This window comes from Sus scrofa, chromosome 14, assembly GCF_000003025.6.
Source record: "Sus scrofa isolate TJ Tabasco breed Duroc chromosome 14, Sscrofa11.1, whole genome shotgun sequence".
In the NCBI taxonomy this organism is placed as follows: domain Eukaryota; kingdom Metazoa; phylum Chordata; class Mammalia; order Artiodactyla; family Suidae; genus Sus; species Sus scrofa.
This window is the reverse complement of record NC_010456.5, coordinates 22,675,506-22,688,096: the sequence shown is the minus strand read 5'-3', so window position 1 is coordinate 22,688,096 and position 12,591 is coordinate 22,675,506. Positions and strand designations below refer to the sequence as shown.

Below are 12,591 nucleotides of genomic sequence, written 5' to 3'. Positions count from 1 at the left end.
TTCACAGCTGCATAATACTTATTTAGATATACCCTGTTTTGTTATCCACTAGCCAACCCACCTTTCTTCTTTCCTTCCTACCTTCCTTCCCTCCCTCCCTCCTTCCAATTCACTGTGGCCCATGTATGCCAAGTACTATTTTTTTTTTTTACAAGTAGTTCTTTTTGGGTTTTTTTTTTTTGGTTTTTTTGTTTGTTTGTTTGTTTGTTTGTTTGTTTGTTTTTGTCTTTTTGCCATTTCTTGGGCTGCTCCCGTGGCATATGGAGGTTCCCAGGCTAGGGGTCCAATTGGAGCTGTAGCTGCCAGCCTACGCCAGAGCCACAGCCACACGGGATCCGAGCCACGTCTGCAACCTACACCACAGCTCACGGCAACGCCGGATCGTTAACCCACTGAGCAAGGGCAGGGACCGAACCCGCAACCTCATGGTTCCTAGTCGGATTCGTTAACCACTGCGCCACGACGGGAACTCCCAAGTACCATTTTTGATGCCACATATAATCACTACTGTCACAGAACTTACCTTCTATTGTAGAGTCAGATAACAAACATAGAAATACAAGACAGGGTGTGATGAGTTAAGAAGAGAAAAGAGCAGGGTGGAGTTCCCGTTGTGGTTCAGCGGGTTAAGAATCCGACTTGTATCCACATAGAGTTTCCCAGGCTAGGAGTTGAATCAGAGCTGTAGCCACTGGCCTACACCACAGCCACAGCAACACCAGATCTGAGCCTTGTCTGCGACCTACACCACAGCTCATGGCAACGCCAGGTCCTTAACCCACTGAGTGAGCCCAGGGATCAAACCTATGTCATGGATACTAGTCAGACTGGTTTCCAATGAGCTACGATGGGAACGTCTGGATTTTGAATCTTAAAGCTTTTTCTGCATTTATTTAGACAATCTTGTGGTTTTTGACTTTTCTTTTGTTAATGTGTATTACACTGATTTGCTTATGTTGAACCATCCTTATGAACTTGGAATAAGTCTCTTGGTCATGTTTTATGATCTTTTTTATGTGTTTTTAGATTCAGTTTGCTAAAATTTTGTTGAGAACTTTTGCACCTATATGTTTTGTTTCTTTTTTGGCCACACCCTCAGCATATGGAAGTTCCTGAGCCAGGGATTGAATCCAAGGCCATATCTACAGCCCATTCCATAGCTGCAGGAATACTGGATCTTTAACCCACTGCACCACAGCAGGAACTCCATATCTATATTCATCAAAGATATTGGCCTGTAATTTTTTTGGTAGAATCCTTGTCTGATTTCGGTATGAGGGTGATGGTCGCTTCATAGAATATCTTTGGGAGTGTTCCTCTTCAATCTTTTGGCAGAGTTTAGTAAAGATAAGTAGTAATTCCCATCATGGCTTAGTGGTTAACAAATCTTACTAGGAACCATGAGGTTGTGGGTTCAATCCCTGCCCTCGTGCAGTGGGTTAAGAATCCAGCATTGCTGTGAGCTGTGGTGTAGGCCAGCAGCTTCAGCTCTGATTAGACCCCTAGCCTGGGAACCTCCATATGCCACGGATGCGGCCCTAGAAAAAAAATAAACAAATAAGAAGGATAGGTATAATTTTTTTTTTAATGTTTGGTAGAATTTGCCTATGAAGCCATCCTGTCCTGGACTTTTGCTTGTAGAGTTTCATTTCTAGTTATTGGTCTGTTCAAATTATCTTTTTTTTCTTTTAAAGAGCTGCACCAAAGGCATAAGTTCCCAGGCTAGGGGTTGAATTGGAGCTGCAGCTGCTGTAGCTACAGCAACATAGGATCTGAGCCACGTCTGCAACCTACACCACACCTCACAGCAACACTGGATCCCTGACCCACTGAGTGAGGCCTGGGATCAAACCCGCATCCCCATGGATACTAGTCAGATTCATTTCTGCTGCGCCCCAGTGGGAACTGCCAAATTATTTTTTTTTATTCAGTTTTGGTGGGCTGTATGTCATGCAGGCTATTCGAAGCACTGCACTCATCTCTTAGTAAGTACTGTTTGGCAGGTCATAGGCCAGGGAGTGGTGGGAACTTGGAGACAGAGTCACGGAGGCCAGATTGGGCAGCATTTTCTGTGTGCCAAAGATCTTAGATTTATTATTATTATTTTCTGCCTTATTAGGGCCTCACCCACGATGTATGGCAGTTCCCAGGCTAGGGGTTGAACTGGAGCTGCAGCTGCCGGCCTATACCACAGCCACAACTCAGGATCTTTAACCCACTGAGCAAGGACAGGGATGGAACCCGTATCCTCATGGATACTAGTTGTGTTCTTTATCACTAAGCCACAAAGGGAACTTCAACACCTTACTTGTTTCTGCAGGGACCTATGAACCCCACTCTAGGCTGGCCTTCCCAGGCCAGGTAACCGAGACCCAAGCCGGCATGGTTCCATTGGGGTCAGGCCTGGACCATGAGGTCCAACAATCAGATGGGCTAAGTTCTTGTGGGTTGTGTGGCCCAGGAGTCTGTCTGCTTTCCTGAGGGTGACACTGGAGCCTGTGTCCCCTGGCTAGGCCTGTGGGGTGGGTGCTGGTAGCTGGCAGGGAGTGGGAGGCTCAGGTCTGGCTGGTCATCAGCTCTTTGGTCAGAAACAGACTTGTTTGAACTGGTGGGGAAGCCACCAGTTTACCAGCTTCTGACTGGAAGGAAGCTGCCACCAAAAAACAGGAAGAGGAGGGTCCCAGGACGGTGACAAGCCACACTGCAGTCAAGTCTACCCTGGGCTTCCTAAACCCAAGTAATACCCCCTTTTGCTTCCTTTCTCCAGAGCGCAGGCTAGTTTCCTGGCACTGAGCAGCTGATGTCCTCTGCAGCACCAATCCTGACTCAGAACCTGAGCTTTTCTGGGCTTGTTCCCTGCATCAGGGCTGGTCTAGCTGCAGGGCCCCTGCAGGAAAGGCTCATCTCAGGTGCCACTGTCTCCCAGACTAGGTACTTCCCTGGGGCAGAATCACTAATGTCAGCCTGAGGCTCTCAGATCTGGGCCTGGTTCCAACCCTGTTGGGTATGAGGTATCACAGGTGACTTCCTGGGCTCGTGATCACACCAGGAGCCCTGACAGAGGCGCCCAGAGGACTCTATGTGATCACCTGGGTGCTTGGACCCACAGACCAAGAGGGGCTGGTGTGCAGCCCCTGGACAATGCCCAGCAGATGGGGGGGGGCAGGCTCTCTGATAGGGTTGTTGGGAGCCCAGGAGGGACGCGGGTCTGGGGGCGGCTGAGTGAGACTGAGAGGACATGGAGCTGAAGACATGACGGTCCCTCTGCCACAAGGACAGAAGCACATAGCAGGGCTCCAACACAACTGCGGGCTGGCTGCTGGGCAGGGAGGGCACTGAGGAACAGCAAGTACAGAAAGTCATAAAAAGCTGGCATGGTGCACACTCAGGCTCAGAGCACCACCGCCCTGGTCCCAAGGCCCCTCCCTCAGGTTAGAGCTGACAAGCTCTGTTCGGACCCTATATGCTCATCAGAATGGGGACTCCTGAGTTCTCCCCATGGTGCAATAGGATCAATAGCATCTTGGGAGTCTAGGGACGCAGGTTCAATCCTTGGCCTGGCACAGTGGGTTAAGGATCCAGTGTTGCCACAGCTGTGGCTGAAACTGAGGCTTGGATCTGATCCCTGGCCTGGGAGGAAGGAAGGAAGGAAGGAAAGAAAGAAAGGAAGGAAGGAAGAAAGAAAGAAAGAAAGAAAGAAAGGAAAGAAAGAGAAATGAGGACTCCAAGTAACACAGGAGTTGGGAGGCTGATGTGGTGTCTGCTGAGGTCCGATGCAGCGTAGCCCCAGGAAGGCTGCATGTTGCTCAAGCCTCAGCAAAGAAAGCCGGCACATCTGCATCTCTGTTCTTACTTTGTGGGGGAGGGGTCTCGGTCAGAAGTGAAGGGGCTGATGAACCAAGGTCAAGGTATGGAAGGCAGTCTCATGCCCAAAGCCATGGCTTTGACCTGGGATTAAAGGCCGTGACTCAGGGTTGGCAGATCCAAGGGAACCTGTGCCTTTTCTCCAATGCTCAGCCCTGGGCCCCGACCCCTGGGTCACATGGACCGATAATTAGTGACATGGGTAGCCAGTCCCACCACCACAGGAAGGAGTACATCACAGCCTCAACAAAGGAACCAGCGTGCAGGGGGGAGAGAAACAGACAAGGCTTGTTTATTGGAACCCGGGAAGGCGGCCTTCTTCCACAGAGCGCTGCTTCTCAGAGTCTGTATCAAGAGCAAGACAAAGCTGAAAATTGTATTCCTGAGAAGAAGCAAAAAATTTACAATTTTGTCGACAAACCTAACTGGTGATTTCAACAGATGACAAAAAAAAAACAAAAAAAAAACTTTTTTTTTTTTTTTTTTAAACAAAGAACAAAATTTCAAGTATTATTCCAGATGACATGGCAAACCCAACGCAGGAGGAAGGGGCAGGGAGGCCAAGGCCCCTTACACTCTGGGTTGGCTGGGGGCACTACCAGGGTCAACTGCACCCCGGCCCTGGGCCCCGAACCCTGGCAGGACAGCCTGGCGGAGCTGCAGTTGTGCTGAGGAGCAGCGGGCGGCTGAGCTCCACAGAGGCTCTGGGGTCCGGAGTAGCAGAAACATATGCTTATTCTTTCAAATATCACATCACCCCCAATTTTAGTCAATTTGTAAGTTATAAATGATATCATTTGTGCTACAGTTTGAGATATTTAGGTCTTATTAGAAGATAAGCACCGAATCTATGAAAATACCCACAGCAGCCGCTCTGGCGCCCACCCAGGACGCTGTGCGACCCACGGGCTGTAAACTTGTGCTGCCTTTCCTCAAACCACATGACGCTTCCAACAAACTCCTTTTTCTACCATGACGCTTTTCTGGAAGAGAGACGCTGCTCTGACCATGGCTGTGGGAAAGGTACAGAGCAAATGTGCATCTCCATCTCAACGGGAAGGGTCGGCTGGGGGCTGTTCTTGTGGCGGGAGGGCTCTGGGCACCCCTAGTTTGTGGGATCCTCACCAAGAGGGTCTCTCCACAAGAGAAAAGTCCTATCAGAGTGCCGCACACAAGGAGCCCCAGCACCGTAAAATGCCCTAAAAATGTTTGTATTCAGTATTTTCTGAAACACGTGTCTTTGACCTCCAACACTCCCAAGCCGTCACGGTGTCCCACTTTAGTTTAGTTCTTGAACCTCGTCTGTTCACAGATGTGATTGAATTTCCTGCAAGGAGAAAACAGTCCAATTACACGGGAGGGCATCAGAGACATGCAAATAAAGGAACTATGAAGTTGTCCCTGGAAGAGACAAGAGAGGTCAACTGTGGGCTGGGGGCTTGGCAATGGTATGTTTTTCATACTGTCAAAGCAACCTAACCCCAAGTGCAGCCTCTTTTCTCTTTTTGAAATTTTTATTATTTCTAAAATTAAAAAAAATTTTCCCCCTTTTTGGCCACATTCTCGGCATGTGGAAGAACCTATGCCACAGCAGTAACCAGAGCCACAGAACTGACAACCCCAGGTCCTTAACCCACCAGGAAACTCCTTTTTAAAATTTAAGAGAAGTTGAAGAAGTTCCCTCTGTGGCACAATGGGATTGGCTGCATCTCTGCGCCAGGATCTCAGGATTAATCCCCGGCCTGGCACAATGGGTTAAAGGACCTGGCATTGCCATTGATCCCTGGCCTGGGAACTCCATATGCCATGGGGCGGCCAAAAACGAAAAAAATAATAAAAAAATAAGAGTTGGAGTTCCCGTTGTGGCTCAGTGGTTAACGAATCTGACTAGGAACCATAAGGTTAAGGGTTTGATCCCTGGCCTTGCTCAGTGGGTTAAGGATCCGGCATTGCTGTGAGCTGTGGTGTGGGTCGCAGACACAGCTCGGATCCCACGTTGCTGTGGCTCTGGTGTAGGGTGGTGGCTATAGCTCCGATTCGACCCCTAGCCTGGGAATCTCCACATGCCGCAGTAGTGGCTCTAGAAAAGACTAAATAAATAAATAAATAAGAGTAGTTGAACATTTAGGTGATTTTCTCAGGGCAGAGACTCAAGGCTGTACCACGCCAGTTCCCCCAGGCACCACAGGGCAGTCCCAGAGGATGACAGGCCTTTGCTGTTCTCATCCAAGTTTTTATTGAGAAAGCTTGCCCAGTTACTACCAAAATCCCTTTTCTTAGGACGAAATAGTCTCTTCCACACAGTTTAGGCTCAAATACAAAGCAAGATTTCCACTCCACAAAATCATTCCTCAGAGGCAGTCCGTCACCTTTACTGTCGTCTTCCAGACGTCTCTTGAACCAAGGGTGCTCTCTCAGCTACATTAATCTGACCTTCAAATGACTGGGGATTATGGTAGCCTCAAACAGCATCAAACCACAAGACTGATTTTTTTTTTCTTTCTTTCTTGGCCGCCCCAAGGGATATAGAGTTCCTGCACCAGGGATCCGATCCGAGATCCAAGCTGCAGGCAAGACCTAAGCCACAGCTGCAGCAACACAGATCCCTAACCCACTGTGCCAGGCGGGGATTGAACCTGTGTCCCAGCACTCCCGAGACACCCCCGATCCCCTTGTACCACAGCAGGAACTCCCCACGAGACTGATTCATGTAACTTCCTTCTGGTTTGGAAGTGGAGGCAAACCTGCTCCTTAGGCAACTGCACGTGGCTATGCAAATGTCAGTGTGAGGGCCGCTAAAGACCCCGTGGGAACTCCCAGTGAGGGTGTTTGAGTAATTGCAGCACCAAGGCGGACCCAGTTATGCAGCAGCACATGCATGGAGGTGGCTGGGGAAGGAAGTTCTCAGCAACTACAGCCACCACGTTAAGAAGGACTGAACCCTGAATGAGTGGGCTGCATGGAGAAGAATGTGAGTATCTGCCTGCAAATGTTTCACGAAAGGAGATGACAAAAAAGCATTTATTTTTATTTTTATTTTTTAAGGGACGAATCCACAGCACGTGGAAGTTCCCAGGCTAGGGGTCGAATTGGAGTTACAGCTGCCGGCCTACACCACAGCCATAGCAACGCAGGATCTGAGCCATGTCTGCAGCCTACACCACAGCTCATGGCAACACCAGATCCCCAACCCACTGAGCAAGGCCAGGGATTGAACCTGCGTCCCCATGGATACTAGTCAGGTTTGTTACCACTGAGCCATAATGGGAACTCTGAAAAGCAGCATTTTTAAGTGTTGAGGACTTTTTATATGATGTGACTTTATAAAAGCGTGACAACTAAATTAGTATATGCTGCCATATCAACTTGGCCAAAATACTTAAAAAAAAAAAAACCCAAACCAAAAAAGAACTTTCCTGTTAGGAAAGTGCAGGTTTGCCTGTCTGCGGGGGACTCCTCCAGCCTGCGTCCCAGCCCCCGGCCCCGCCGCACTCACATTGCGTGGTGGGCCTTCACCTGAGTGCGGCAGTTGCGGCCCCAGTAGCAATCAGGACGGGACGTCACAGCCACTAGGAAGAGAAAAAAAGCAGTATGTGTCAGGTTTCTCACACGCACACTTAGCCTAGTGGATCTAGGGCCAGGACCAGAGAGAAACTGCAGCTGAAACGCACAGCATCCAGTCACACATCACAGCTCTTTTTCTTGCACTGTTTTAAGATTCCCGAATGGAAAAGACGTTCAACTGAAAACCCAACTTGGAATTAGGATGGCTCTCCAGCTGTCCAGAGGACATTCTCTGGGCATCTTGTTTTAGAAACCCACTTCCCAGACCCAGAGCCCAAGTGGGCGCTGGGCAGACACAGCCCAGAGATGAACCTGGCCCTGGAGCCCCTGCCCACCCACCTTTCTCCCCAGCCGAGAACACAGAGCCAAGGCCCAAACAGGACCCCTAGTTCATCCTAAAGCCCAGGCCAACAGAACAGGGGTGGTGGGGCAGGGGGGGACTTACCTGGCAGCTCGGAAGCGGGAATGTTCTGCCGGTACTGGTAGGTCAGCTCACGGAAGCTCCGCAGGCCACAGCAGTAGCACAGCACGGTGTTCCCAGTGACTCTGTAATCTGGAAGGACACAGCCTCAGACAGGCCCAGCAGCCATTGGGCTGAGTTTCTAGGAAAGGCGTGACCCTACCCACAGCTAGGCAACCAATGCACTGACCCACCGATGGAGTCACAGAGACGTGGGTTGGGTGTGTGGAAAACAGAACAAAACCAACGGAGACACCAACTTATTTTCTCAGAGCGAAGTAATTCCACTTGGATCAAAAAATACAGATTTTTTTAAAATCTCAAAAAGTATAAAGAGGAATGAATAGCTTCTGTTGGGCTATTTCTAAGGATGATGTGAAAACCAAATGGGACTTAGGAAAAGGATTTGTAAATCTGACAGTTTGAACATCCCAATGGAAACTCATAAGACAAAGGCGAAATGCTAAGAGCAGAAGACATGTCTTCAACACAAATGACAATGCGTTGTACCCTTATCTAAGATGTCACACAAACTCATTCCCCGCAAATCCAAGTAGCCTAATATGGACCAAGAAACAGACAAGCAAAAGGCCCATAAAACAAAAAGACCTTTAATTTTATTAATGATCAAACATGGCAGATAAAACATATCTCACTGGTTGCCTCTTTCATATTTTTAAGACCTGGACGGGCTCAGGGGATGCTGGCCCTCAGCCCCAAGGCACATCTCCAACAGTCCTGTTTATTATCCTAAGGGGACAATTTTTTTTTTTTTTGGCTGCACCTGTGGCATGTGGAAGTTCCCAGACCTTGGATTGAACCTGCACCATGGCAGTGACCAGAGCTACTGTAGTGACCTTAACATCAGATCCCTAACCTGCTAGGCCACCAGGGAACTCCATAAGGGGGTAATTTTTAAACCTACAGTACTGCATGTTCAACAGATCCAGTGTTGTTTCAAATAGCAAAAAGCTGAAAATAACTTAAATATCCTTTACTAACAAACTGGCTAAATGAACTATGATATCAGAGTGTTGTATAATAATTAAAAATTTAAAAAAAAACCCCAATCCACTAAATATTAAAAATGGAGTTCCTGTTGTGGCTCAGAGGGTTAAGGATCTGACTAGTATTCATGAGGAAGCAGGTTTGATCCTTGGCCTCGCTCAGTGGGTTAAGGATCCAGCATTGCCAAAAGCCACAGGGTAGGTCACAGTTGTGACTTGGATCTTGCATTGCTGTGCCTGTGGCGTAGGCTGGCAGCTGCAGCTCCAATTTGACCCCCCTAACCTGGGAACTTCCATATGCCTCAGGTGTGGCCCTAAGGAAAAAAAAAAAAAAAAAAAAAAAAAAAATCAAGGTATAGGAATTCCCCTGTGGTGCAGAGGATTAAGAATCTGGTGTTGCTGTGGCTGTGGCGTAGGTTGCAGCTACAGCTCAGATTTGATCTTTGGCCCGGGAACTTCCATATGCTGCGACTGTGACCCTAAAAAGAAAAAAAAAATCAAAATCAAAATATAGCTCTTTACTGACATAGAAAGGGTCCAAAACATGTTGCTGAGTGAATAAATAGTAGGTTATTCCCAGCATACCTGTAGGATTTCATTTAGGAAATCATGTACACATGGGTATAGGTACTTAGAAGGGTGGTTGTGAAAGGAATCAATGATTTTCACTTTACCCTTCAGACTTCCCTGTACCACTTACATTTTCTTTGTGAACCACGTCATACTTATAAAAATGGTAAGCCATTAAAAAGCAAAAGGAGTTAAGACCCTATAACACACAGCCATCCCAGCAGAGAAAACCCAAGAAGTTCATCACAATGTACCCACAAGAAAAAAATAGTAGAAGGACTCCAGCAAACTGCTCTAGTCTTTCATAATAATTTATGTCCTAGAAAAAAGAATCACTTGCTGATTTCTTTGGACCCTCCCTCAATGACAGCAATTCACATTTCACGATGCACTAGGGGTGCCTGGGAAAGGGGGGCGAGCCTTCACTGAGTCACCAACACACTGAGTGACAGGCCAACAAGGGCCCTGAGGGTTTACGAACAACCAGCCCCAGGATCCTAATGCTGACAAGCGGGCAGCAACACTCTCCAACTGTGCCCCTTCCCTCCCCATGGGAAAAAAGAGATTCTGGAATGTGTCATGTCAACTTAAACCCAAAAAAAAAAAAAAAAAAAATCCAAGAGTATGAGAACCTTTCTGACTCTGCTGGGGAGGCAAAGGTCGTAGTTGTGAATGTGGGAAAGCACAGAAGTAGCACCACCTAAGTGTACCCGAGTACTGTGACTGCTTTACCAGAGGCAGAGGCATCCTTGGGAAGCATCACACTCGGGAGGGGAAGGCAGGTGCCATGAAGCTTACCAGACAGCAAGAACACACCCCTCTGCAGGGCCACCAGGCTCTCCGTCAACATGTTTCTCCACGTCAGGCCCCTGGTGGCCAGGTAATTCTACAATGGGAGAACGGGTGAGAGAACAAACACAAGCTTGGAGAAACACTGAAATAGCGAGAGGATTTACATTCTATAGAAGGCGCTTGCAGGTGGGTCAAGCTAAAGCAGCTAAATGCAGGGGCACTTGCAGAGGGCAGCCGAGAGCCCTGCGTGTGGTCATGGGGGTCTGCTCCGAGGACCACAGCCTACGGAGGTGGGGCGGCCTCAGGGACCAGGGGAGGGGGGACAGATACGTCATCAGGCACAAACCAGAACCCGATATTTCTGTCTGAGATGCTTCTTTGGCATCTCAAAGGGCAGGCTGGCTTCAGAACTTTGAGTGTAAGAGTTACATATTCCCTCACAAATTCTGCAAAGACATTCCTGGCCCAGGAGCAATGAGACACTTAACCTGGGCCAGGACAGCCACAGTGCGGGGACAGGCCCGTGACCACATGACAAGCCAGGGGTCTGGATCTGTGTTCTGTCCCTGACACATGGAACTGCATGGCTCCTGCTGTGCAAACCTACAAGAAAGTGCCATGTGGACATCTACCAGAGCACGGTGGTACTAATGAGGCTCCATTCAGGTGGTAAGGCCCTCAGCCCTGGCTGCATGGCCCTGCACAGAAAGGGTGAAGGGAGGAGTTCCTGTTGTGGTTTAGTGGCTTAAGAACCTGACTACTATCCATGAGGATGCGGGTTCGATCCCTGGCCTTGCTCAGTGGGTTATGGATCTGGTATTGCCGTAGCTGCAGTGTAGGTCGAAGATGTGGCTGAGATCTGGCGTTGCTGTGGATGTGGTGTAGGTCAGCAGCTGCGACTCTGATCCAACCCTTAGCCTGGGAACTTCCATATGACACAATTGCAGCCCTAAAAAGAAGAAGAAAAGAAAGGAAAGGTTGAAGGGAGACCCGTGGGAAGAGACTGACACATGTTAAAACAGTGCGAATGTAAATTGCGGGCTTGGAACTCTCCTGTGGTGCAGCAGGTTAAGGATCCAGCATTGTCACTGCAGGAGCTGAGGGTTTGACCCCTGGGAAATTCTGCATGCCAGGCTGCTCCTTGACACATGGCAGGAGGGCAGAGGGGAGTCCCTTGTTCCACCCTAGGACCAGCTGCTCCCCACCCTCTTTAGCCCCAGAAAGGCTCTGCGCGGGGCAAGTGGGGGTTGAAACTGTGGGGACAATTCCTGTGGCTTCTTAGCATGAGGGGCGCAATGGGGTAGGGGTACCTACGTGGGGGAATGTGGGGAGAAACAGACAAAAAGTGGCAGCACTAGTCAGAAATGCAGGCACTGGAATGTTCTGAGAGGCCTCCTGTTGGCCTTGGTGGCCGAGAGTCTACACGCCAGGCCGGTCCGTACCTTCAGGACATCCGACTCATAGTTGTTGTTGCTCAGCACCCCATCCAGACACCGGTCACCCAGATTGAGTTCTGTTGGAATGGAGGGAAGCAGCATGATTCGTTTCATAGTCACTTTACTAAAGCACCAGGCCACCCCACCCCACCAGCACAGATAACCAAATTTCCTTCATTACGAAGTCTCCAAAGAATACGAAGTTCCACAACAAAATGCAACTTTAAGCAGAGAGAGTAAAAGCCCTTCTGTTCCAGTCCCCTCTGAATCAGCCAGTCTGCACAGCTCCTGATCTGGGGCCATGGAGTCCGGACGTGGCAGCCAGGCCTTGTGTCTTAGTGGGGGCCCTTGTGTATAATTCCGCATCCCCCTGTTCTGCTCCTCCTTGGTTTTATACTAACACTTGCTGACACGCCTAAAATGGCAAAGCTGCACAGCCCGCCAGGGAAAGGGATCGAATGTGTGGTGACCCACGTGGCCTCTCCTTGAGCACGTGGCCACTCCGTCACTACCCTCAAGGCCACCAGAACGGCAAAGCAGCTTGGCGGCAGGGTGGCATTACCGCAGAATGGGGCCAGGCAGCCGAGGCAGCCGGTCCGGGCACAGCCCCAGTACAGGTGGCAAAAGGGCTGCAGGCAAACGGCACCTGTGGACACAGAGCATGATCGCCAGTCACACCACCCAGCAAGGAGAGGAGTAGGTCCATGTAACTGTTAAAGCAACAACAAGCCCAATTTTCACAGTAATCCCCAAACTGCCAATTAAAATGCCACAGTTCATCTGCTAGACAGAGGAGAACTACTATGGCCCCAATGTGGGACAAATGTCAGATACAGGATCCAGAGTAAGAACCACCACTATATGGAACTTCAGTTTATGGTGTATGGTCATATGTTCC

At 49.2% G+C, this 12,591-nt stretch overlaps 1 protein-coding gene across 4 annotated transcripts in view; it reads right to left on the bottom strand.

Annotated features, from left to right (window-relative positions):
- Positions 4,127–12,591, bottom strand: part of CHFR (checkpoint with forkhead and ring finger domains) — a 29,509-nt gene continuing 21,044 nt past the window's right edge. For 2 of the 4 annotated variants that reach the window (XM_001928455.6, XM_005657298.3), the window contains 6 exons: positions 12,256–12,339; positions 11,700–11,770; positions 10,264–10,351; positions 7,874–7,981; positions 7,361–7,433; positions 4,127–5,191 (listed from right to left, as the gene is read on the bottom strand). In XM_001928455.6, the coding sequence (XP_001928490.1) occupies positions 5,149–5,191; positions 7,361–7,433; positions 7,874–7,981; positions 10,264–10,351; positions 11,700–11,770; positions 12,256–12,339 (467 nt within the window). In that variant the 3' untranslated portion in view covers positions 4,127–5,148. Of the gene's footprint in view, positions 5,192–7,280; positions 7,434–7,873; positions 7,982–10,263; positions 10,352–11,699; positions 11,771–12,255; positions 12,340–12,591 lie in introns of all 4 variants that reach the window. The other 2 variants (XR_001304636.2, XM_013990327.2) reach the window with 2 other exon arrangements.